Source organism: Podarcis filfolensis (assembly GCF_964270895.1).
Source record: "Podarcis filfolensis genome assembly, chromosome: 9".
Taxonomy (NCBI): domain Eukaryota; kingdom Metazoa; phylum Chordata; class Lepidosauria; order Squamata; family Lacertidae; genus Podarcis; species Podarcis filfolensis.
This window is the reverse complement of record NC_139610.1, coordinates 18,166,116-18,193,227: the sequence shown is the minus strand read 5'-3', so window position 1 is coordinate 18,193,227 and position 27,112 is coordinate 18,166,116. Positions and strand designations below refer to the sequence as shown.

Here is a 27,112-nt window from a genome sequence, read left to right as displayed (position 1 = left end):
TTTGGCGATCCCTCCTAAGCTAAGTAAGATTGTCTTACATGAACAAGGTTGTTTGTTTGTTTTTCAAAAATTTTTATTGGTTTTCACAATATTATAAACAAACAAGCACACAAGACAAACAAACATAAATCATAGCCTTATTGAAAATTACACTTATTAACATTGTTAAGTGACTTCCCCGCTTCCCCTTGGTTGAATTTCATTGCATATCCTTTTAATGGTTTTCTAAATCACAGTTCTTATAAAATTTAACTTAAACATGAACATCCTTAAATCTTCACTTTATGAAATTAAACATATTAATTAATCACTTAACATAAATAAAATCCTAAGCCAATTAAGTATCTGCAAGCTGTTTTCAGTTAATTTAACTTAACATATTTAACTAAGTAATCATTAAATTTAATCCACTCTTCCTGATACTCCTCCTCCTTCTGGTTGCGGACTTCTCCCTTTCGTTCTGAGTTCGAGCGTCTGCAAAGCCCATGACACCTTTAGTAAAGGCTGTTCTCCAACTGGAGCGCTCACAGGCCAGTGTTTCCCAGTTGTTGGTGTTTATGCTACAGTTTTTTAGATTTGCCTTGAGAGAGTCTTTAAACCTCTTTTGTTGACCACCAGCATTACACTTTCAATTTCTAAGTTCGGAATAGAGTGCAGTGGTACCTCGGGATGCGAACGGGATCCGTTCTGGAGCCCCGTTCGCATCCTGAATGGAACGTAAGACGCGACGGCGCTTCTGCGTGTGTCACGTTTTGCCACTTCCGCGCATGCACGTGATGTCATTTTGAGCGTTCCGTTACTTCCGGGTTGCCGCGGAGCGCAAGCCGAAAGCACTCAATCTGAAGCACATTCAACCCAAGGTATGACTGTACAGTGGTACCTTGGGTTACATACGCTTCAGGTTACAGACTCCGCTAACCCAGAAATAGTACCTCGGGTTAAGAACTTTGCTTCAGGATGAGAACAGAAATCGTGTTCCGGTGGCGCGGCAGCAGCAGGAGGCCCCATTAGCTAAAGTGGTGCTTCAGGTTAAGAACAGTTTCAGGTTAAGAACGGACCTCCGGAATGAATTAAGTTCCTAACCCGAGATACCACTGTAGTTGCTTTGGAAGACCATAATCAGGCATCCGCACATGACCAGTCCAACAAAGTGGATGTTGAAGAATCATTGCTTCGACACTGATGATCTTTGTTTCTTTCAGTACACCGGCATTAGTTCGCCAGTCTTCCCAAGCGATGTGTAAAAAATTTTGGAGACACCATCGATGGAATCTTTTGAGGAGTTGGCGTTTATATGTGGTCCAGCCTCGGTTTGAAAACCCACCAAGGAAGGAGAGGCTGCCGCCTCTCTTGTGGGAGTCTGTACCATGGTCAAACCGCTCTTGCTGTCGGACAGTTCTTCCTGATTATTATTATTATTGAATTTATTTATTTATTTTTGAGGGTTTTTTAAAATTTCAACAAAGTAATAATAATAAATAGATTTTAAAAAAATGTGGGCCCCACCCCCGAGACCATTCCATCGGAACTATGCAACCTCCCAAAATTTCAACGCCTCGCGCGATGGTTTGACCCCTTTCCGTTTTAATGGTGCAAATTCTACAAATGCCTTCCGTATCTCCTCAAAATCATTTCTCCTGCATATTCCCCATCTTAATAGCACAGGTTAATTTATCGTGAATAGCTATATCCTACACCTCTTTGTAACATTCTTCCATTTTATATTCATCTTGCCCCTTCCACTTCCTAGTCCAGCATCCTATTCTCACAGTGGCCTGTGGGAAACCAGGATTTGAGCACAATAGCACTCTCTGTTGAATCAAGCCTTGTCAGTCAGAGGAATTTGGCACTCTATCCAGGTGCCCGGCTTGATTTCTTGTTGGCCTCCCCCGTCAGCGACTCCCGGCAAGACAAGGCGAGGTCTTTATCGGCCGATCCTTCTTCAAACGTGAGAAGAACACAGCCACTCTCCTCCTCCCTCACTCCCTGCCATCCCCAGGGAGGGGAAAGAGACAGACAGAAATGTATTTACATGCCTTTATTTCTGTCTTTCCTCAGTGCAGAGAAAACATGTCTGTACCCTCTGATACCCAGCTGCAGAGAGAGAATAACTCCACCCATGTACTTCCAGTACAGGGTCATGTGACACTCTGAGCTAACATCCGGTGCTCAGTGCACATAATAGACTGTCCTTTGTTCCCACGGTACAGTCTCAAAACATCAACATCCTGTTTGGCTTTCCAGCCATCTGGAGCACTCAGCAGCATTGCTCCTTTTTCGTAACAACCTCCCCCAAAAGAATCAATGCGTGTTGCGGCATGCATAGCGTGAGCCAGAGAAGAAAACAAACAGTTGTTATACACATAACACTCCCCTGTTGTTTCAGTTCCACCCTTGGAACTCCCCGCCACTGGTTTCCCCAGTGTACCTCTCTGGTTGTCTGGTTTCCAAGGAACGAGTGCATCTGCACTCCCTTGGCTAGCAACTCTCTGTTGTGTCTTTGTCTCTGACTTAGACACAGCTCCAACCTGTCCTCGGTTGTTTACAACAGCAACACATGCAACAGCTAAATTAGCAAACTCTTTTGAGTACCTCTTAGGTGGTTGACCCTTTGTAACTCTCTCAGACCTACGTATGAGGTGCTGATCCTCTCTGCTCACTGGTCCAGTCTCAGGACTCTTTGGAGAACCAGTTCCAATGGTAAACAGTGGTTCATCCTTCAGTTGTGAAGGCCTATCCATTGTGTGAGACTTCCTCTCAATGACTGTGACAACTGAGCTCTCCGAGCTATCAGTGTCATCACTCTCAGTACCACTGTAATCAGTAAAATCATCATCATCTGAATCGTCCTCAGTGGGAAATGTGTGTACTATCACTCTCTCCTGTTCAGGAGCACTCTCTAGAAATTTTGTGAGAATCACCTGACCAGATTCAGACAAAATTACTCTGTAGAGACCCTTTTCATACCCCACAAAAATGCCTCTGGCATTCTTTACTCCACCTGGAGCTTCTGTCCTCACATGAGACCCAAAAACCTTGAAATGGGCAACAGAAGGTATTCTCTGGAACAGTTTCTCAAAAGGAGAACTTCCCAACTCTTTTGAAACCTTTCTCACCCATGCATGACAATACGACATGAGTGACTCCGCCCAGAACTCATGTGGCAGATGTGAACTAAGCAATTGCGCATTCATTCCCTTTTGCAATTCTTTGTTCACTTTTACACAGACACCCCTGTTCCACGCTTCCGCTGAAACAGCAATCTTGTGTCTGATCCCCTTCTTCTGCAGGAACCTCTGGAAATCCTGTAAAAGAAAAATCTGCTTCTCATCTGTCAAAAGACAATCAATGTTAGCATCATGCATATCTTTAACTTTGTCACAAAACTCCTGAAACCTTTCTAAGGCTTCCTGTGATTTCTTTAACACATAAACCCAGACAAAGTTAGAGAAATGATCCACACACACAAGATAATATCTTGCATTGCCTCTAGATGGTTCTAGAGGACCAATCACATCAGCATACACCCGCTGAAACGCTCTGTCGACCCTGGCCACCTTCTTGGCGCTTGTTTTGGTCACACCTGCAAGAGAAATCAAGTTAGACTCAGAATTACATTCCATGTAATCACTTTGCTCAAAGTCCAACAAATACAGTCCACCTTTCTGTCTGGCAGAAAGATATAACTCTCCATCTTTGAAGATCTTGCAGCTCTTATCATCATAGGACAATCTCAGTCCTTTCTTTGCAATCTGCGAAACACTCAGCAGATTGAACTTCAGTTCAGGAACCAAGTAAACATTGTGTATTGTCAAGTTCAGACTCTTAAGATACACAGATCCAACCCCGGTCGCCTCTAGCTTCTGACCGTTGGCTTGTTCCACAGCGAAGCTTTGCTTCTTAAACGTCGAAAAGAGTCCTGTGTGGGGGGACATATGAACCGTCGCTGCAGTGTCGATAATAAACGCGTTCCCAACATCTGGCGTGGTTCCTTTCGCCATCAAAGCCCTTGCAGGTTCCACCATAGGCTTGGTATGACCTTTGCCTGACGCCTCAGGCTTTGCTGAGCGGCCCTTCGCTCCTTTCGGCTGGCGTGGCTTCTTGCAGCTCCGCTGAAGATGCCCAGCCTGTCCACAATTGTAGCACTGTACAACGTTCAAAGCTACAGCATCCTTTCCAGTAGCCTCATCAGTGGGGGAATTAGAACTCCGTTCTTCCCTCCCCCTGTCCTGTACTTCCAGTGCAGCATGCCAGCTGTGTTCATCCTGAACCACGGCACTCAGGGGCACTCCCCCCTTCTTGGCATCCATGCTGAACTCAAGTCTCAGCTCTCCACTCTCGAGCTAGTAAAAATCCAAAAGCTCTTTTGAGCTGTTTTTCTGCCTCTCTCCCAGGCAGGCAGGCAATCTCCACAGTCTCACAGTCAAAACAACTTTCGCTTTCCCGGCTCTGACTGTCAGCCCAGGTGTCAGTAGTTTTCCACTGCCCTGACAGTCGTTGCTTAGCAACTGTGCATACTTTTCATCCTTATCTCGCCGCAAGAATTTCTGGTATGCAAGCCTTTCTTTCAGAGCTGTTTTTCCAAACGCAGCTCTCGTGAACCAGAGAATAAATCAATCTGCATTCACACTTTTAGCCCGATATTCAGCATACCTTTTTGGGCTCCGTTGCTTGGAAAACACCCCCTCTTGGGGCCAGCCGTCTGTTCAGCTTCTGGCTGCAATTGCAGACGTTATCTTCTTTCCTTGGTGCAGAGGATGGCACACGATCCATCAACCTCTCACCCCTCATGCTGATTCCCATGGATCAGATAACCAGCAGCTTATGCTACCATATGTTGAATCAAGCCTTGTCAGTCAGAGGAATTTGGCACTCTATCCAGGTGCCCGGCTTGATTTCTTGTTGGCCTCCCCCGTCAGCGACTCCCGGCAAGACAAGGCGAGGTCTTTATCGGCCGATCCTTCTTCAAACGTGAGAAGAACACAGCCACTCTCCTCCTCCCTCACTCCCTGCCATCCCCAGGGAGGGGAAAGAGACAGACAGAAATGTATTTACATGCCTTTATTTCTGTCTTTCCTCAGTGCAGAGAAAACATGTCTGTACCCTCTGATACCCAGCTGCAGAGAGAGAATAACTCCACCCATGTACTTCCAGTACAGGGTCATGTGACACTCTGAGCTAACATCCGGTGCTCAGTGCACATAATAGACTGTCCTTTGTTCCCACGGTACAGTCTCAAAACATCAACATCCTGTTTGGCTTTCCAGCCATCTGGAGCACTCAGCAGCATTGCTCCTTTTTCGTAACACTCTCGCCTCCTGCGGTTTCCAACTGTTCAGAAGCATTACTGCCTCTGCACAATGACTTCTGCTTGTGCAATGACTTCTCCTCCTCCTGCACCCCCCCAAAAAAAAGGCTCTGTGGGGTCAGGGATTGGGGTATTGCTCCGCCTGGCAAACTGGAGTCAACCAACTCCATCCAACTGTGTATCTGAAGAAGTGTGCATGCACACGAAAGCTCATACCAAGAACTAACTTAGTTGGTCTTTAAGGTGCTACTGGAAGGAAAAAAATTGTTTTTGTTTTAACTCCATCCAAGTGAGTGAGGATGCCCTCCCTCTTCTGTCCTGGCTTTTGGGAAAACCAGTTACCTGTACTCTTTAGATATGCAAAGAGATACTTAAGAGACTAGGCAGGGACATTTACATAACAACTGGTTTGACTTCTTTTAGCAGTCTTCAGCAGAATCCAATCTCATAGCTACAAGATCACAGGACTGGAGGGCGTCCTGAGGATAATTCGGATGATCCTTCAATCCTATAACAATAAAAGCCATAAAGAGAAAAGAAAAAGCAACTCTAGAGTGCACCCAATAGCACAACCAGCAGTTTTATATGTAAATACGATGTATTCATATACAAGTGTCTTACCTCTTAAGCACTGGGGAAACAACCATTTACTTCAGTGATGTCCAAACTTTTTTCAAAGAGGGGCAGATTTGATGAAGTGAACATTGTTGAGCTTTTTTTTAGAATTTTGCCCCAAAGTTGTTGAGTTTTTTTTAGGATTGCTCCCCACAGAAATTGTTGGGTTTAAATGACATTTAGGCCTGACCATTTTACCTGACATTCTTAGAATCATTAAAATTAAATGCAAAGTTTATTGCAAATGGCATACTTTTCATTTCGTCACATGGATGACTCTGCTTTCATATCTGAAGGCCAGATTAAAAATAAATCCAGAAAGCTGAAATATGTCAAGAACATTGTAAAGAACATTACACAGTAATAAAGGTTGTCTGTCAACTTTTAAGTTCACAACATATGAACTGGAACATAACACCAGGTATACTTGTTGTGTCCAAATACATTTATACCTACTCCACTTGTGGCCCCTCCCCCTCCCCCACCCACACAACTAGAAGAAAATCTGGGCGCAACCAAATCTGGGCTCATGGTTTGTCTTGCTCCAAACAAATCACAAACTAGCCATGGTTTGTCCTTGGCTTACTACTTAAGGTTTGTTTGGAGGAAACAAGCTTTGGTTTGGACATCCCACTAAGCCAAACCATGGCTTAGCTTTGGGTAACAACACAGCAGCAAAAACAGGAAAGGAACAAAGCAGCCAAGTTTTGTTTCCTGAGCACCTGTTTGCTTCCTCATTCACACTTAACTATAGTTTGGTTTAGTGTGCAATGTAAACTAGGCCAGTATGTATTTTAGCTGTGTGACTTTATGCTGTTTGCTTTGTAAACCACTTAGGTTTTTTTTTATATTAAGCATTTATAAATTGATTGAATAAATAAGGATTAAATAACCCACAACAGAGTTTCCTTTCAAAATCCTAATTTATTTGTAGACATTGAGATTATTAATTCTGGTCTGCTGATTGTCCTGCTTCAAAATAGAGCAAAGGAATGGAATAAGTGGCATTCTTGTACAATTTAATTATAAAAGGCTACAATCATTTAATGCATAAAATGAATTAATATTCAGCTGAACTAATAAACTCTTTCACTCATTAAATACAAAAAAAAAAAATATTCAACAGCAGTATTAATCCATTCTTGTTCCCCTCATCACCAGCTTATAAATCATTAATGGACAAATAGTGTACTAATCCACACCAAAAACATTTTTTAATCAAACATATTCACATAATCAATCTTCTCTTTGTCTTGCCAATTAGATTTTTAATCAGATTAAGAAGGAAGAAGGAACTTCACAAACACACATCCCACAGTTGCAGTTGCAGCTATTTCTCTTCCTATCAAGAGATTGTCATTTCCAAAGCTGCTCTTGGCAAACAGAAAACAAGTAATAGACAGATTGGATTTATTTTCCATAAGGTGTGTGTGCTATGAACATTCAATAGAATTTACTGCAAGACAAAAACAACACGTGTGAAAACCATATTTTAAAATTAGAACCTGAATAAGAGATAAACTGCAGGCTGGTCAGTTACATGTGGAATGACACAAAATTGTGCTACAAAACAAATGGAGGAAGTTACATTTCTCCCTCCCAATGTGGTTATCTCCATAGATTTCATAAGATAGCATGAAGGGGAAATGTTTTAAGGAGTAGTTATTAAAATGAAAGCCAATATGAGCCCTGGTGGTAGTGTTTTTTTAAACACACAAACCTAAGCTTACATAAAAAAAAAAGGAGACAAGCATTGCAGTTTGGAAGATGAGTGGGTAAATGAGTTCTTGATGTTCTGGGTGAATCTTTTAGATTTAATGTTGCCAAAATGAAGATGAGAACAGAGTTTGCATCTGATGGTCCTTGTGTTTGTATTATTGTTATGTTACCTGTTGTCAGTAGTTTAGATGTGTTAAATCTTCAGACCACTGACTAATGAATGGTGGGTGTTTGTCCTTCCAAGCTGGAAGTATGTTTATTTGCAAACATGAGGGCTTACATATGGGATCCACTTTTGCTGTCCATCTGTTGGACCCCATATCACAGGAATATAATTTAAAAGTATGTGAACAACTGAAAATAAGAATTTTTACAAAACAAAGTTAGTATGGACAATTTCTGATCAAAAAGGGAGACACGAACATAACACACTCACATAATACACATTATCATCATTACATTGTCAGCGTCCATCTGAACAAGCCAGCTCCTCCCTATAAAAACACTGTGGATTCCAAGATGCCCCAAATCAGTCACAATCTTAAATCTAAAAGGAAAATTACACACAGATCCTAAATAAACTCTCCATTAGTAAGTGTTCCATACAACCTAATTCCCCACTCAGTTTGTATCCGGATTGAAAACCACAATTTAGAGCAGCCCAGATGCGGTGCCACAATTTCACCTTCAAAGGATCAGAGTGAAGGCAATCATGTAGACAACTCACTGAAACTCCGGGAAGGAATTGACTTTATGGATCTTCAAGAAACCATTTGAAATCCTAACCTTCGGAATTCAATTTTGCTAGTGCGTTTGGCTTTGATCTTTGGTGCTTCAAATCTTTATATCCTCTTCTTTTTGTGTGCATAAATTATAATGCGAGCTTCAAAATGATGCACATCTATAGGTTTTGAATACTGGGTTCATTTCCCCCTGCACGTCTTTCTTTTTTTAATTATACTTTTCAAGTTTATACATTTCACTAATTTGATACATTTCACTAATTTTACAATCATTTTGACATTTCAAAACTTGACTTCCTTCCCCCTCTTTCTGCGGTTCCTTAAATTTATTTTTAATATCTTCTGCATATCCAAATTAACTTAATTTGCTCATTTACTCGTCTTCTTTAAATATACTCTTATGAAAACGCAGGTTATTACAATAATCCTGCCAATGTTTTTACCTGTTTACAATTTATCTGTAAATATTCAATAAACCATTTCCATTCTTTTATATTAAAAAAGTTATCTTGATTTCTTATTCTTCCAGTAATTTTCGCTATTTCTGCATATTCCACAAGTTTTTGTATCCATACTTCCTTTGCTGGACTTCTGCTTCTTTCCATTTTGGGGCAAGTAACATTCTTGCCTGAATACTGAGTTCATTTTATTATGCCTCCATCTCCCTCAGTGTATTCAACTGTGTGTATATAGAGGTATATGGTGCATACACCTATAGGGGTATATTCAGCTACAGTACTTTATACTCAGAATAGCTGCATTCAAATGGATGGGCCCATGATGCCTCTCCATTTCAACGGGTCTACTCTAGACTAGCCCTAGCATTGGACACAAGCAATAATGTCGCATTTGCAGAGGCAATTGGATGGCCCTCCATCTTGAACACGATTCAGCGGTTTACTCCGGAATAAATCCCACTGAGCTCCACAGGGACACACACACTCTGCACATATCATATTGCAGCAGCCTTAAAAACAAAACAAAACACAAGAAAGCCGCTTTCAGGAGAGAAAACGGCCGGATCCTGCTCAGCTGACCCCAACTAAGGGAGAGCATATATAGCAGCGACACTCGGAAACATAGCGTGTCAGCGATGCTTTCACAACCTTGTTTAAAGTGCACTTTGGGGGTAAAAAGAAGGTGCACTTGAAAATAACTTTTTCTAAAACCTGAAGCCTTTATTTTAGGAATCCAAGGTGCTGAAATCACAAGCGAACAGAAAAGACTATTCATGTATGCAACCACAGATGTTATTGGCCCAGAGATGGAAAGAAGATAAAGACCTGACCAGAGAAAAATGGCAAATCAAGTTGATGGATGATGCCGAAATGGCAAAAATGACCGGAAGAATCAAAAACCAGGAAGACCAAAATTTTTAAAAGGAGGGGGGAAATTAAGAGATTATTTTGAAATTAATTTGAATCAGGAGACAAACTTGAAAGTGGTATGGGATGCAAGTAAGGAGTGATGAGGGGCTTTTTCATCCAACAAAATGCATATCAAAAGGGAAAAAAGAGAATTGAAAAAGCAACAACTTTTACAAGAAACAAAATGTTAATAAGGAATGGGGAAAGTTTATAATTCATCTAAAAAACCATTGTAAACAGGTAAAACCGTTAGTTGGATTGGAATACTTGTAGTTTAATGGTGAATGTTGGACATAAGGGGAAATGTCAAAGATTTGGATCATCATAAAAGATGTGAGAGGAAATGACTAACAAGAGGACCCACAAAGGGGAGGAGGAGATTATTTGGAATCTTGTATGTATGTTGGATATATGATTGTAAGACGTTAATCTGAAAACCAAATAAATAAATTTATATATATCTAAAAAGAGAGGCGCACTTGGCCCCTCCAGCTATTCCGACAGGACTGCGGGCCGCCTCACGGCAGCTCCTGGTTTTGGCGCCAAACGAGTTGCCTCAGCCCTCGGCGCCAGCGCGCGCGCGCACGACCCGGGAGCAGCCGCCGAGACCCGTGAGGGCAAACCGGTCGTCGGGATGGGACTTCGGCGGGTAGGTACAGGCAGAGCCCCCTCAGGCTCCGCGGAAACGCGAGGGAGGCGGCTTTCGGAGAAGCCGGCATAGTGGGGACGGCGGCGGCGGCCGACTCGCCTCCTCCTCCACCTCCTCCTCCTGGGCTGCTCTTCCTCCGGCCGGCCAGGGAGCGGCGCTGCTTCCCCGCGGGCGAGGCGGCCGAGCGAGGCGCACGCTCTGCCCGAGCCCTCCTTCCCTGAGAGCCTGAGCAGCCGCCGCCGGGACTGAGGCCGCCGCTGCCGCCGCCGCGGTGGGGGGAGGGAAGGCGAGCGAGTCGCCGAGGCAGGGCGCCGGCCGTCGTCGTCGTCGTCTTCGGAGCGAGAGCGGCAGCCCCTTCCCGCGCCTCCCTCCACGGCTCCAGCCGCCCCCGGAGGCCGCTCGATGCTGCACCTTCCGGAGCTGCATGAGGTAAAAAAAAAAGGCGGGCGGGCGAGCCAGAGAGCGAGGCGGCCGCCCCTGGGGTCCGGGTCTCTTGTTGCTGCCGCTGCTGCCGCTTGCTCACCGCCTTCCTCCCCGGCTCTCCCCGCCGGCGTGGCGCGTTTCGACCAGCCGGGAAGACCCTGTGGGCCGGAGCCGGGCGTTCACACGAGGCGAGGGGCTGCAGGAGGGGGTCCTGAGGTGGAAGTTGAGAGAAGTGGATGGAGAGTGGCCTGCGCCCTCCCCTGAGGGAAGCGGCGCCGTCCCTGAGGCGGGGAGGCCCGGCCCGGCCAGGGAGGGAAAGAGTTTTAAGATTTGGCTGGGCGGGGGGGATATGGGGTGGCCGGCTGGGGCTGCGTTGTTTTCGGGGTCCCCCCTTCGCCTGACTCGCTTTCCTCCTCCTCCCCTCCTCCGGTCGGCTTCCCCGTCTCCTGATAGTTTTGAGGCCTAACAGTTTAGGCCTCGCCTCCTGGCTTCGGTGGAAGAAGTGCCTGTCTCGGGATCGGCTCTGTTTCTCTCTCCTCTCCGCAGACCCGTTTCTCGCCCGGGCGCGGGAGGCGATCTTTCCATCTTTTATTTTTATTTTTTTTAAAAAATGTTAACATTTCATTGTGAACCGCGAGGCAGCCAAAGTAATCGTGTTGGTCTTCGGAGCAGCCGCCCAATGAACGGGGAAGGGAAAGGTGTCGGGAGGGAGAGCGCCGGGCTGGACCTGGCGTGGGGACCCGGGTCGGGCGGACTTTAAGCCCTGGGCCTCGCCGCTGCGAAACACAGGGGCCTTCTTTTGAATCGAGGTTTAGAAATGGGGGAGGGAAGGGGAAAAAGGGTTCGGAAAGTCGCCTCTATTCCGCTGAACTTTTGTTTTCTGACCGATAGGGGCCGGTAGAGGACTGTGGAGAAGGAAACTTTATAACCAGCAGCACTAGGATGGATTTCCCATCCACCCAACCAAAGCCTCCTGCTGACGGCAAAATCATCTTCTACCCTCCTGGCGTTAAGGAGATCACAGATAAAATAACGAACGATGAAGTAGTCAAACGTTTGAAGGTAAGATGTTGTTCTTCATTTTAAAATACACCCTTCATCAGGTTTTCTTCTGCGCTCTTCCCATTGCTCTTTCTCCCACCCATTGTCTTATTGGCTTTGAGCAAGCGAAAGGTTTCAGATGTTATTGTCACAGTGATTCATCTTGCTTTGTTGCTTAAGGATTGCGCTCTTGTTTTACTCTTGTACCTGCAGCTTTACTTTCATTTTCAAGAGTGTTGTGGGATGCCAGTATGATTTTTTTGAGATACAACGCTTATGATCCTTAAAGCTAGTAGAAAATCTCTAAAGTTTAAAGGCGAGAGAAGACTGTTTATATAACTTTTAAGAACTCTTGTTCTATTTTTTTCAGAAATGTGGCATAGCTCAAGCATTGCTTGGTTGACAAGCTGTTACATAAAATTATTTCTAGTTCCTGCTGATTGTAAAATAGCTGTTTTTTCACCAAGTCACTATAATCTTTTGAGATGCTGATGGGATACGTTTAGAAATGCTTTATATGTTGTCACATCTAAGGAAGTAATTGCTGAATGTAGATGTTCTTGAATCATATATTGGGGCTCCACAGTTCTCTTTAGAGTCTTGCCAATGACAGCTACTCCTTCCAAAGTTTCTGATCAGTTGCAGTTAATATTGGGAAGGGGAACAATGAATCTTCCTGCTTATTTTTGTAGAGTCCCCCCCCCCCTTCCTTCTGCAAAAGCCTGTGTGGTGTTGGGATGTCACACACTTCACTAAAGAGAGTGGGAAGTGAGGGTGAGATCATTCATTGAAAGGCTACAGGAAAGATCATTGATGGACTGCCATAGGAATGTTGGTAAGGTAGCAGGGTCTTGGTTCTTATGTCAACCAGGATGCAATCCAGTGTAGCCTTTAGCTCCAATGAAGAGGGGTGCATGGGCTTGGTTATCAACTGGACATGTAAGCATTCTGCTTGCCTAAGAAGGGAAAGAGACAGTGGTTTGGGCAATTGAGTTGCAGTCCTCTGGACCTACAAGCTCTGGGAAACTTTCAGGCGTTAAGGTTCTGGGAAGGCAACATGTCAATTTCATTAACACACTGTGAGTAGATTTATTTATTTATTGTAGTTTTAATGTGAGTCTGTTCTTACATTGCAACAGTGAGAGACTGCAATAGCCAGAAGAAACAAACACTGTGTATATTATGTCATCATGGTAAAGTCTCCCTTTGCGCAGTTGTCTGGTCAGGATTTTGGTAGTAGTTCATGTATATCCAAGTGCTGTCATAGTTAATACTATATTATAGTTAATACTATATTAGAAGGAAACCAATATGTTTCACCCCGGCACCATCATTTGAAGTTTTGCCTGCATTCTGTTTTGCCCATACTGTATTCTGAAAAGTTTTGAGAGAGCTGCCAATGAGGTAGTTTAATAGTGCTAGTGGCAAACGGAAGAGAAAACACTATCTTGTCATTAGTTACAGATTACATGGACAGTGAAATGTGTAGTTTGTATGTTTCAGTTTGGTTTTAATTAATCCCAAATAAGTATATTTCAAAATAGAAACCATGGGTCTGTCCTGACCGCCTTTTAAACAATTAAATTAACTTGTAACAGAATAGTCTGCAAAGCTGGAGCAAATACAGATGCTTAAAATGACAGTTGGTCTTACATTCATATTGTAGCTATTGTTTATCAGTATCTTCTGTTAATGTTGTAGTTGGACACTAACTAGGTAGCATTACTGTGCTTGCATGTCTCTAGAAAGAGGCCCTGAAGTTTAGCTCTTGTATCATCTTGTTGCTAATGCTAATCCTCTTCCACTCTTCAACAGTTTACAGTATCTTTGGCATGTTGTCTGGTTTCCATACTAATTTTGGACAAGTGAGGGAGTTTTCTGGTGAAGTTAAAGTGTTTCTATATCTTTCCTGCAAAGGTCTGCTGTGTTGGCTCCTTCCATAATTTCTAACTCATGATAAAATTATTAGTTCTCTACTTAGCAACCTGCTAAGATGTGTTTGTTTTTTTAATAAATTTCCTTTTGCTGAGCCTGTGGTTCTAATATAACTGTGGCCTGACTTACTATGTTCCCTTTCCCAAGGGCAATGAAATTTTGATCCCTACATGTCCAGGTTCAGCCAATAATTCTGAAGTTTAATTTAGACTGGAAATGAGCCATGGCAAGCCTTGGCTGACTTGCTTTCTCTCTGTTCTGCCCTTCCTTTGCACATAAGAGGAGAGTGGAAGCTGCAGGTGGAGAGCCAATATGTTGTGGTGGTTAATGTGTCATATTTGGGCTAGGTTCAAATTCCCACTCAGACCTTGGGTCAGCCAGTCTCACTCAGTCTAACCTAATTCAGAATGTTGTTATGAGGATAAAATGTTGAGGAGCCATGTACACTTTGATCTCCTTGAAGAAAAGTTAGTTTATTAAATGGAACAATAAATAAACATAGCTCAGTTGGTAGAGCATGAGACTCTTAATATCAGAGTTGGGGGTTCGATCCCCATGTTGGGCAAAAGATTCCTGCAGTTGTCACTTCCAACTCTAAAATTCTTTGATTCAGTTTAGTAATTTCACATGGCAGTTTCCCTTTGCAGTTTCTTGAAAGAGAATGGTAATAGATTCAGGTAGGTAGCCGTGTTGGTCTGACGCAGTCGAAATAAAAAAATTGTCCAGTAGCGCCTTGGAGACCAACTAAGTTTGCTCTGGGTATAAGCTTTCGTGTGCATGCACAGTTCTTTAGATACTTCAGATTCTTCAGGTATCTGAAGAAGTGTGCATGCACACGAAAGCTTATACTGTACCCAGAACAAACTTAGTTGGTCTCTTAGATGCTACTGGAGAATGGTAATGGTCATGTTGGTGGCGAAGTAGCCTGAGGGACTGACACAATCTTCCACTGCTTTCTGAATGTTGACAGTTCTGATACCAGATTTCTGTCCTTTTATTCATCTATGTAAGTGACTGTCCAGTTTTTCTTATGTAAAAAAGAGGCAGTCATTGCAGTTTGGAAGATGAGTGGGTGAATGAGTTCCTGATGTTCTCGCTGGTTCTTTTGGATATTATGTTGCCAAAATGAAGATGAGAACAGAGTTTGCATCTGGTGGTCCTTGTGTTTGTATTTCTGTTATGTTATCTGTTGTAAGTAGTTTTAAAAAGGAGACGTCCTGTAAGCAAGGACACAGGCATGTTCTGGGTGGAAGTCAGAAACATGCAGATACATGTAAACACCAGTGAGTTTATTTCATAAGATGTTCAGTGTAGCTGCACAGTAGCATCCTAGAAGTAAGCATTCTGCAGGCACTGGCCCAGGGTCAGGCTGTTGATGATTGAAAACTGTTGAAATCCAGAGAGAATTTTTCAAGGTCATCCTGCCTTTAAGTCCAGATGATGATGTCATATTCATGCTTCAGGTAAAGGATGTGTCTGGGGACATGAACTGAGCAAAAATAATTTAAGTCAGCCATCAAAATGTTGGCATGCTTTTGAGCAACACTGGTTAATAATGTTAGCATTGCCAGTGACATGAAGATTCAAGTTCTCAACTAAGTTAAATTGTTGGTGAGAACCAGTCTTGAAACAAACACCCGAACTTGCTACTCCATGTGCAAATGATGAAATTGGGGTCAGCATTTTCACAAGAAGCATTTGGGAGAAGGAGAAGCGCAGTGTGTGATGCTTTTGTTTTGTTTTGGCTTGAGTATGGTTTCTCTCCCCGTCCCCAACTACCTCATTCCTTTGCCACTCTCTACCTATTTGCAGGATCTTGATAACAAATACAATGCATTGGGGATAAGGTTTGTGAAGGTTTAAGGAAGTTGTGAGTGCTGAAACTCTTTTTGATTCCTTAGGATAAGGTAACAAGCCTACTACATGTGTGGAACTTTCCCTTGTTGCACTATATAGTACTCTGAGCAGAGAGTTTTGTCACAATGTTGGGTTAGATTACTGTTCTGTATACTCTATAGCAGCCTTTCTCAACCTTGGGTCCCCAGATGTATTTGGCCTACAGCTCCCATCATCCCCAGCTAGCAAGGCCAGAGTTCAGGGATGATGGGAGTTGTAGTGCAACAACATCTGGGGACCCAAGGTTGAGAAACACTGCATGCTTTCTGCACATAATCAGAGGCACTCTCCTATATTGTTACTTTGCATGTTCCAGGCTTTCTGGCTTAAATTATGTCTGTTAAAGATGAACATGAAAGAATTGTATTAAAGGAAAAGGCAGGCATATGAGAGGGTGTGTGTGTGTGTGTGTGTGTATGTGTGTGTGTGTGTGTGTGTGTGTAAGATGCATGGTACAAGGAATGTGTGGCTAAAAGGCACAGGAAACACAAGCATTAAAGTTTGTGTATTTTGTTAATCAAAGACATGCAGCTGTAGGAAATGGGAATTCTACTGACTGAATTGATGAGAAGATAGAAAATGTGGAAAAGGGGTAATTGTGCATGCTTGAGTTAGGTGGTTAAAAAAGTAAATAATATGGATAGATATATCTGATAAAGGATGTCACAGAGAAATGTATTGGTAAGACATGGTAGTGTGGTACAAAGGGAATGTGTATGCACATAAAATAATCATGGGAACTATATACAGGCAAGTCCAAATTTGTGTGGGGGTTGCATTCTGGGTCAACGTGTGCGACAGCAGAGTGCGTATAAGTTCACTCTGTTCTGCCCCCTTTTCCTGCCACTTCTGGGTTTGTGACGATGTGTGTGTGCTTTGAACATGTACAAAATGGTCATTGTCTGTATGTGGTAAAGAAACATAACTAGGAGCAATCCATTTTTCACATTTTAGTTGAGAGGGTTCTGGGCTTTAAAACATCTGCATTTTAGTAGTTGCTGATTGCTTTAATTGAGAAAGAATTCTTAACAATACTATCACTTGTTCCAATTGTGAATGGTAATGTTAAATGCAATTGATTAGCAGTTCATAATCAGCTATTTAGATAATATTTCTAAGGAATTCAGAGCTTAATTTCATGTCTCAGTTGATGGGGGTAATTACTTTCTGTTGAGCCTGGCTCAATTTTAATGCTGGCTATCTAATTTAATTCCTCAGACCTAAAAATGAAAGCCATGTGATTCATTATTATGCCAATGTAATGCCATGTGGTAATGGTAAACATTTGTTGCTTATGGACACTCAGTTCTCAGCAACTCAGCATTCTACTGCAACTACAGTTGTTTTTTCATAAGACTTATAGAAATTACAGTATGTTGTATTTTTGTAGATGATTGAACAATTTAGCACCAAACAGTCAATTAATAGACTGCTTAACTCACTAAACACTTTCTGCAGGTCTTCTAAATGTGTTTGTCATGTAGGGGATTCCTTTAGGGGCTAGTGTCCTAGTTACAGGAGAATTCAGCCTTTCACCAGAGGTACTCACCAACGTACAAGCGTTTTAAATGCAGCAAAGTCCAAACAAACCAGGTTCAGGCACTGAGGATCAGTCTAGGTCCAACAGCCCAAGGTCAATATTTCAGGAAGCTTTTCTAGGCTGCAGTGCAGGGAGATTAGAATCAAGAACAAGGAGGCGGAGGTCCAGTCTCATGGGTTCATCTTTAGGTACCAGCCCAGAGGGTATCTCAGAAGAATCCTCAGCATTGGATTCAGGGGACTCAGCTTGCTCTTCAAGTTCCTTGATTTTTAAGGGGTTTGGTTCTTTCACTGGGAACTCTGTGGCTTGGTACAACGTCAGGGCTAGGTATACCAGTGTTCCAGTCACAAACTTTTTGAATGTGCTCTCAGATAAGAATATAGATAGCTATCTGTAACTGCTCTCTGGTTTGTTTCCCCTCCATCCTGTCTGTAATAATTTAAAGTCAAGACTTGGGAGAATAAATGTGGACCATGGATAAAGTCACCATATCACTGTTTAATATTCCAGTGTTGGAGACTGATGTGCAGAGCAATGTCAGCTATGAAACAGGCTCCTAGCTAGTCCCATGTTAGGAGAAGTGAAGTGTAAACAAGTAAAACAGTGTGTGGGTGACCGTCTTCTTACTTGGAAGTTGTGTTCATTTTGCATTAGTCAGCCGCCTGATTTTCACTGGGACAGAACACTAGTCTAGAAGTAAAAACATCTTGATTATATTTGTGCGTATGTGCTTCTGAATAGATTATTGATTGTGAGCATCATTATGTCATTGGTCCTGAAGGAAATGCTTTTAGACTAATTCATTTGAGTCTTTGAGGTGTACTGGAAATGAAAGTATTTCATCAGCTATAGCAACATTCCTGTCATACGCACAGCAGTAATTATAATGGCAAACTTGCATGTGCAGTAGCATCACTGTGATAGTCTCCTGGCAACATAAGCAAAAGCGTCAAAAAGCAAGCAGGGTCCCTAAAGACTGAACATATGCAGCAGCCATATATTTGGAGTGAGAACTGCATTAAATTGTTCAGCTTCTATGATCTTTTAAGTCATTGTCTTTATCATAGTCTGCTTTCTGAAAACACTGAGTGTTATTAAGTGCTAGTCCTACTCGGAGTAAATCCATTGAAGTTAATGGACATGGCTAACTTGGATTCACTAATTTCTACGGGACTTCTCTGAGTAGGACTTAGTTGATTGCATCTCTCTTTTTTTAAGGCAGCTTTGAGGTAACTCTCTGATAGTAACAATGTGAACAATAACCTATGTTTTAGCATGAAATTACAGATATATCTAGGATGGTATACTTAATACTTAATGTAAATAAGTATATAGGGAATTTTCTATTTTGTCTACCGCGTCTGCCCCTTCATGCTGATGTAGTACATGTTGTTTATGTTATTTTTGTTGTCTGGTCTTTGACCGCAATAAAGATTGATTAATTGATGCTTAATATGGATATTGTTTTAAAGTACTTGCTTACATTTGGTCTTCAAAAAAGTTTGGTAAATGCAAGAATTTTTTCTTTATAAGAAATAAGACCAAAAAAGAAGGAAAATAGATTTGTTTAAAAATAAATCTTCAAATGACATAAGGCTATATCACTTCAGTTGATTAATTTAACAGTCATCTGACAATAGCATATCATATAAAAATGCAATGAAATGGACAGTAAGGGCAACAATAAAGGGATGTACTAAATTCAAAACAGGAGCTTCAACGGTTACATGTGCCAGTTATTTTTGTACAAAGAGTTTCCCCCCGAAACATGAGAACTTAACAAATATGGAAAATGATCTCTTACCTAGCTGAAATATGTAACTTGGGTATTTAATATAGCATGCACTATATTTAACAAAATATAAATTCATTACAGAAGTGTTCAAGGAAATCCAGACCTTTAATGATAAATTTGGCACTGAGCCAATAAGCCATCCATGCCGTAGGTCAAAACCTGACCCACATTCTTGATCTGTTGTGTTTTTGGCACAAGTTGATATAGCTACTGGTTTCAACAGCTGGTACAATGAAGTAAGCAAAAATAAAAATGTTATTTTCCTGATGCAGTGATGGAGTCTTCATTCCAGCTATTGAAGTTTTCTTATGTTGGTAAGAGTCAGGGGAAAATAGAAAAAATAATAGTATTTTCTTTTAAACCATGTGACAGGACCCTTCATATACCAAAAGTTAAAGTAGTATACCAGATTGATTGATTGATTGATTGATTGATTGATGAAGTTTAATGTTTTGTATCTGCTTCTAATCTATTTTCCTACATTGATGTTGTGTTGCAGTTAGGAAAGAGCTAAGCAAAATATTAGCATGGATTAAACCAGGCATAGGCAAACTCAGCCCTCCAGATGTTTTGGGACTACAACTCCCATCATCCCTAGCTAACAGGACCAGTTATCAGGGATGATGGGAGCTGTAGTCCCAAAACATCTGGGGGGCCGAGTTTGCCTATGCCTGGATTAAACTGAGATGTTAGTCTAGTGAAGCCTAACAATATTCTTGTTCTTCATCTCCAATTAAGCTTGACTTAATATTCTAAGGCTGTCGTCATATGTACACTTACTAAAATTAAAGGAACAGCAGTTCTGAGTTGACATCATTTGGAAGACAAAAGACAGTAGCAAGGACAAAGTTAGGAAATGCTTCCTGAATAATTTTGGATGCCATGTAATTTTATTTGTGGACCTTTGAACTACAAGGGAACCAAAGGTGTGATTAAAAGTGGATTATGTATAATATTGCACTGAATGAATTATTTACATCTGTCTTCACAGTGAGATCCCCTTGCCTTTCACAGGAAGTGAGTTTGAGGAACTAAGACAAATAGTCATGACGAGACAAAATCCTAGGCCTTATTGACAGAATAAAAACTGACAAATAACAGGGTCCAGATTACAGCCATCTGAGAGTTCTTAAAGATTTCAAAAGTGAAATAGCTGCTTTTAACAAAAATATGTATCTTGTCCGTAATATCAGCTTCCATACCTGAGGTCTGGAAATGCAGGGCTTTTTTTCTGGGGGAACTCTCCAAAACTCAGTTCTGGCACCTCTTCAGTGGGTGCCATTGCCATTCTAAGAGAAAGAGAAAGGCATTCATGGTGAGTTCCAGCAACTCTTTTTCCAGAAAAATAGCACACTGGAAATGTAATCCCAATCTTTAAAAAGGAATGATGGGAATCATAGACTCATAGAGCTGGAAGAGACCACAAGGGCCATCGAGTCCAACCCCCTGCCAAGCAGGAAGGTCCTGTCATAGAGAGTAGAAATAGATGGATAGTTCTTTCATTAAAGGGATGTAAAAAGTGGGGTCCCCCAAGGATCAGTATTGGGGCCGGTTCTTTTTAATTTGTTCATAAATTGCTTGGAGTTAGAAGTGAGCAGTGAAGTAGCCAGATTTGCTGATGATAGGGTGCTATTTTTTTTACTGCATCTAGTGATGTTTGTGGCTTTATAAATTGCTTTGGATAAATTAGTTCTTAAATTGAAATTGTGTCACAGACTTTGGTATGTCCTTTATATGTAGAACCTTTGGTGCTGTCCCTCCTCATAGTTCCCCAGGAGTCTTTGCTCTACAGGACCCAGGTGCTGCTTATTGTAGTAAATCTCTGCAGTAAAAAGCTGTTTGAACTTAAGGCCCACTTCATACTAAAGTGGTCAACCAGTACCACTTCAGACTACAAGTGGGTGCTCTCATGACTGAATGCTTCTGGACACATTTAGGCTTCTATGTACAGGGAGCTTTGTGTAATGGAAAAGATTTCTAGCTTAGCCTTCTGTGTGGCATGCAGCATTCAGGGAGGCCACATCTACACTCTGAAGTGAAACTCCTCAGAGTTGGGCTTACCCCCGAGCAAGATAAAGTGGCAGAATAGTTCCTGATAGCAAATTGGTAGGCACCCACTTTTCTCTCAGTTTTTGGATGTGAAGTGTGTATTCAAAATACTTTCTTCGTATCCTTCGCCTTATAGTTTCCCTTGGGATTTGGAGGAAGATAATTTTAGCACTATAGAGTGCCCCATTTAGTCTTACTGTAATGGATCAAGTACAGTACATGCTAGCACATCACTTGTCTCGTGCCCATGCAAAAATGAGTCGCTAAGTATTTTACCTACTTAATTACTTCTTTCTGCTGATTTATTTCTATTAATTTCATAATCATTGTGTCCTTGATTATGAAAAAAAACGTAAGAGTAGTCTTACCAAACCATTTATGAGTGCCAACAGCAATTAAACTTTCAAATAGAATAGAAAGTCTTCTTAATGGATCTCCTCTTCTGCCCATATGTGATAGGACAGTGTGTGCCCATATGTGATAGGACAGTGTGTTCTCCTTTCCTGAGCATGACCTGTCTGAACACCAGTATGCAGGGGTGGTGTGTTTTTTGTTTTTTTGTTTTTGGAAAACAGTACAAAGTTTTATCCATGCAAGCTTTAGGATCATGTGTAACACTGCAGCCCTACTGATGCAACATATTTCTGTGCAACAGAGCTTCCACTTTCTGTCCAGTTCAGCCTCTTGCTTGCTCTCAAAGTCTGCTCCTAAGGGTTTGGGGACCCTCTGGAGAAGATGTAGGGGGTGCCTGGGGGGTGGAGAGGAAACAAAAGTTCCATGTGGAACCATGCTGGCACAGCATTGGATACAACCGTTAGTTTTTTTTAATTAGATTCATTCATCTAGATTCATTGTTAGCTTCCATACTTCCAATATGTGAAAAATGTATACACAGTATTTACATATAGGATTTTCTTTTAATTGATGGCTTAAATTAATTTGAGGAACTTTGCGGGTTTCATTACCAAGAATCTCCTTTGAATTGGAAATTTGCACATGCCCCAGAACTATATCTGTTTTGGTTTTGTTCCAAGCAATGAGAGCAGTGCTATTTCAAAATAATATCAGAAGGCAATGTTGCTTGAAATAGGCTGTTCTCCCTAAATAGTTGATGTACAATGTATTTTCTTCTCCCAGAGCACCAGACTTCTCACGGAACATAATTTAAATACTACTTTTGCTATATTTAATGCAAATATATACCTTTACTCAGGTATAGGAATATACTTCCTGAAAAAGGGTGATCTCGTTTTCATTGTTAGAAACTCAGATATATAAGCTAGGCGCCAATGGCTCTTTACGGTCACCAAAAGGGAATGTCTAGTTGCCATTTTGGGGCAAGACAGCTCTAAAGTCTTATTTTTCAAATGATGGACCAACATGATTGATTCTCAGTTAAACATCTGGCTAGTTCAGATGACAACCTTGAGCTAGGTTAAGAGCTTTGAGAACTTGAAGAGTCACTTGATCCAGGGACAATCCACATATATCTTGGCCTTTTCCTACCTCTTTTTCTTGATGGTGACTGCTCCTGCTCAGGCTGCACAGAAAAAGCATTTTGGTTCCAGATATTCTTTCAGATTGTGCAGATAAAATATAACTGATATAATTCTACAGGAAGGGGTATTGATGTGTGAAAACAGCCCAGATACAGTGACTCCAGACATGCACCTCCTGATGGTGGAGACGTCAGGTGCCATCCAGGTACCCAGGCATCATCACTTGGTCACAAGTTGTTTAAAGCCAGGTGCAAAATGCGGCTGGCTAATTTCAAACACTGCTCATTATGAATATGGCTGGACAGAAGAGGCATTAAATTACAAAGGAGAAAGGTTGTGAGCTGTGAACGGTCATTACTATTCAATTTCCCCACCACTGAGTTGCCGTGAAATCACAAGGGATCTCAGCCCAGTGGCTAGTCAGCATAAAGTCTGATGACTGAGATGTCCCTTGTGGGGAAATATGTAGATGTTTACCAGGAATTGCAAAGTTAAACTAAATCAAATTGCCAGTAGATTGGATCAAAGTTTCATTTTGCCACAATGTTTAGTGATTCTATCTGCCCTTCCCCCAGTAGAAACTGAAATGGAACCTTAATCTAATTTCCAGGGGAAGGGGCCTTTTGGAGGGTGCCCAATGTAGCCTTTCTGAAGTTAAAAGGTAAAGGACCCCTGACAGTTAAGTTCAGTCACGAACGACTCTGGGGTTGCGGCTCTCATCTCGCTTTACTGGTCGAGGGAGCTGATGTTTGTCTGCAGACAGTTTTTCCAGGTTATGTGGCCAGCATGACTTAAGCCGCTTCTGGCGAAACCAGAGCAGCGCATGGAAACACCGTTTACCTTCCTGCCGGAGCGATACCTATTTATCTACTTGCACTTTGGCTTGCTTTCGAACTGCTAGGTTGGCAGGAGCTAGGTCCGAGCAACAGGAGCTCACCCTGTCACGGGGATGCAACCCCATGACCTTCTGATTGGCAAGCCCTAGGCTCAGTGGTTTAGACCACAGCACCACCCGCGTCCTTCAGAAGTTAGTAATGTTCAAATAAAGGCATGGGGGGGGGGGAGAGTGCCTGGTATGGGTTGGGAATCTGAGAAGCCAACAATAACTCTCACTGAGAATCAGTGTAGATTTGAAAAAGTTTTGAAAAGTTTGATCCGTCATCTTGATTCAAAATGGGGTCCAGTGGTATCCAAGCATATAAAATCCTGCTTCTTAATCTCAGGAGCCATTGTGCCAAATTGGGTTACCATATCTTGGCTATTGAAATTTGCCATACTTCTTTCTTTCAGTTTTTCAAGTTCAGAAGCTGAGCGTTGCAGTGAATTGAAGCAAACTGGTTACTTCCAGACTAAACTGTTGATGTGCGCTCCAACTTAATTCTGCTTTCAAGAATTAGTAGTTCTTCGGGGAAATTATGATTGAGATATATGTACAACCTGACATGGTAGCAGATATTTGTAGCACTTGCACACATCACCTGCAAACGTGAACTTGGCATAATATTTGTGAGTGGCGCACATGTTGCTTGGGCTGTTTGCCATTTGGCTGTTCGTTCCAAGCTAGCAGGTGAATAGCAAATTATAAGGCTGTGTTAGATTGCTTTACACACAATTGTTGCTCAATTACAATAATCACTTGGATCGTGTATAATGGGGGTGGACATTGTAGAGAGCAAACATTATTAAAGGGGAGAAATAATTAACAAAGTGTCCTGATATTCAAAACGTATCTGTTTGAGTTTGTCTTTGTAACACATTCTAAACAGGCATGTACTTATTGCTTAATGAGTATATGCTGTTTTGTAAAAGAAATATTAACTAATCCTGTTGCATGTCTTGATAACATTACAAATTGTAATCTAGTGATCTACTAGTGCTTACTTATAATGTTTGTACTGTATTCCCAAATTCCTAATAGTGCAACATGAGGGAGAAGTTAGTGGTTTTTTTGTATGTATTTGGCTTGTGTTTTTGTGTAGGTGGGTGTTTCCCCCCCCCCACAGAACTTTGATATCCTGGTTTACATAAAGCACAAATGTCTTGTAAAATATTTTTTAGTAGAAATTAAATAATTACATAGTTCAACAATCAGTATCTACTTTATTGAATTCAAGTTACAAAAAGTAATGTACCAGTGTTATTTAGTGCAGTTATTCAACAGTTAATTCTTTAGAAAATCTGCTAATCTCAGTTAAGACATAGAGGAAGGATGGTCAAGTAGACTGTGCATGAGAGAAATACTGCTATTGTGGCCTTGTTGTGCAGTTGTAGTTTTTCTGAAAGGACTGCCTAGTCATCTAGAAGATGAATCAGAATTAAAGGATCATTGACCCATTGGTATTTAACATTTCTTTTCATCTAGAAATCAGAGCAATAACTTGAAAGTTCAACAAACTCCATAAATTAGTATTTACAAGTAGGGCTCTGCAACAAAATATTGTACTGTGAAGAGTTGCTGTTCAAGGTCCCAGCCACCTCATTCTATCCCCCCTCCCTCCTCCCGCAACAATCAGTCAACATTTCATGCTTACTAAGCCTACTCGGTCCTCCTAATCAGGCAGTTGTGGGATATGCTTGCTTGTTTGTGTGTTTGTAAGGTTGAGATGGACACTCTTGTGTTTAGTACCAGCTCTAGTAAATTCTTTATTTTTCAGTTGATATCTGTAGGTAGCTTTCTTCCATCTCTGAGGACATTTCTTATTAGCATCTCAGTGTGAATCAGAAAGTGAACTATCAAGACAATGAGATGGTTCTGTATACCCTCTGTCTATGATTTTCTGTCTTGTTCCAGCCATGCATTCTATTCCCTTCCATCCAGTTGTCAGTTTCCTCCCTCAGTTACTATTAGACTATTTTTGGGGTCTCCACTTGGGTTTTTCATGTGATTTTTTTTGTACTGCAGATTTTGTGCATACTTCAGGCCTACCCTGTGTAATGAATAACAGTAAATAATAGTAAATAAAATAAGCTTAACAAATACTGAATTGGTGTATGTTATATAAACTTGTAGTGTCAATATGTTGAATAAATTGTTTATTGCAGTAGAAGTTGGAGAGAGCAATGCTTAATGAAAATTAGAAGTGTTCATATTTTTACTCATAGATGGTAGTCAAAACGTTTATGGACATGGACCAGGATTCAGAAGATGAGAAACAACAATATCTCCCGTTAGCCTTGCACCTTGCATCAGAATTCTTCCTCAGGAATCCCAATAAAGATGTCCGTCTCCTTGTAGCATGTTGCTTGGCTGATATCTTTCGAATTTATGCCCCAGAAGCACCATATACGTCCCATGACAAACTCAAGGTAAACTATGTTTGCGAATAATCTCAACCCATTTCAGTTGTATATTCAGGAAATTCATGGGTTGTCTCACTGCATCAAAGACAGACGTTAGCCTCCTTTGGATGTAATGATAAAAATATGGTTTCTCATTATGAGATCATACTGCAATAAGTCTCAGGTTGGCATTCTTGTCCCTCTCTAGTGCATTTGCACAAAAGAGTTCAGAAACTTTCACTACTGTTCTGATTCACCCTAAACTGGTTAATCTTAACTATGATTTATAGAAACAAGCCATTTTGTAACCCATCATTTGTATTTAGCTTGTTAGTGCAAACCATAGTTAAGATTAGCCACTGTTTGTTCAGGTTCACATATATTGACAAACTGTGGTTAATAAAAAGTGGAAGTGGAAGCCATGAGCAGATCTGTGTTGGAGAAGTGTGAAAGCCTTGTTGGGGCTTATTCTTGTTAAAACCATTGTTAGTCTGAACAAGGCCTTTGTGAAACTTCCCCAGTAGCGAGTATAATATTTATAATATAAAGAACTTGAACTATACAGTTAGCAATGTTAACATATCAGAGTACATCTGTAAAACGTTCACTTCCTTTTTGTTTTGCAGGATATATTCTTGTTTATTACAAGACAGTTAAAAGGATTGGAGGATACAAAGAGCCCCCAATTTAACAGATACTTCTACTTACTAGAGGTAACTTTTTACTATACTTTATTTATACATGTTAATTCCTTGTGGTCAAAGGAATTTGGACTTGTGAAAGTTGCAGTTTAATAGTGTATATGCTTGTTACAGAAACCAAACTTCTGGCTCTGATCCTAGATTTATATTAATGGCGTCCAGATATGTCAGCCTATGAAACTATTTGGATATTATTAGAGCAAAAGATTACATAAATGGATAAATCCATGTTTCCTGAATTTAGAAATTAGGGTTTTGGCCTTTTAACAGAACTGCTTAGTTGATCATACTGGCAGACTACTTTGAAATTTTAATGCATATTATCAACATTTGCGTATACATAGTTCAGATCTGAACTGTAATTTAATGCTTTGTTTTTGTTATAGAATTTAGCTTGGGTTAAATCTTACAACATCTGCTTTGAGTTGGAAGATTGCAATGAAATTTTTATCCAGCTTTTTAGGACTCTCTTTTCAGTTATCAAGTAAGTTGGATTACTTTGACCTCTTGTGCAATCCTTGCATGCAACTTAAAAATTAAAAAATGTCAAAAT

General features: G+C 41.3%; 1 protein-coding gene across 9 annotated transcripts in view; it reads left to right on the top strand.

Moving 5' to 3' along the window:
- The first annotated feature begins 10,233 nt into the window (after window positions 1–10,233).
- PDS5A (PDS5 cohesin associated factor A) overlaps window positions 10,234–27,112 on the top strand; it is a 51,985-nt gene continuing 35,106 nt past the window's right edge. For 3 of the 9 annotated variants that reach the window (XM_083630086.1, XM_083630083.1, XM_083630080.1), the window contains exons 1-5: window positions 10,234–10,401; window positions 11,716–11,886; window positions 25,682–25,885; window positions 26,485–26,571; window positions 26,946–27,043. In XM_083630086.1, the coding sequence (XP_083486212.1) occupies window positions 10,387–10,401; window positions 11,716–11,886; window positions 25,682–25,885; window positions 26,485–26,571; window positions 26,946–27,043 (575 nt within the window). In that variant the 5' untranslated portion in view covers window positions 10,234–10,386. The other 6 variants (XM_083630087.1, XM_083630084.1, XM_083630081.1 and 3 more) reach the window with 3 other exon arrangements.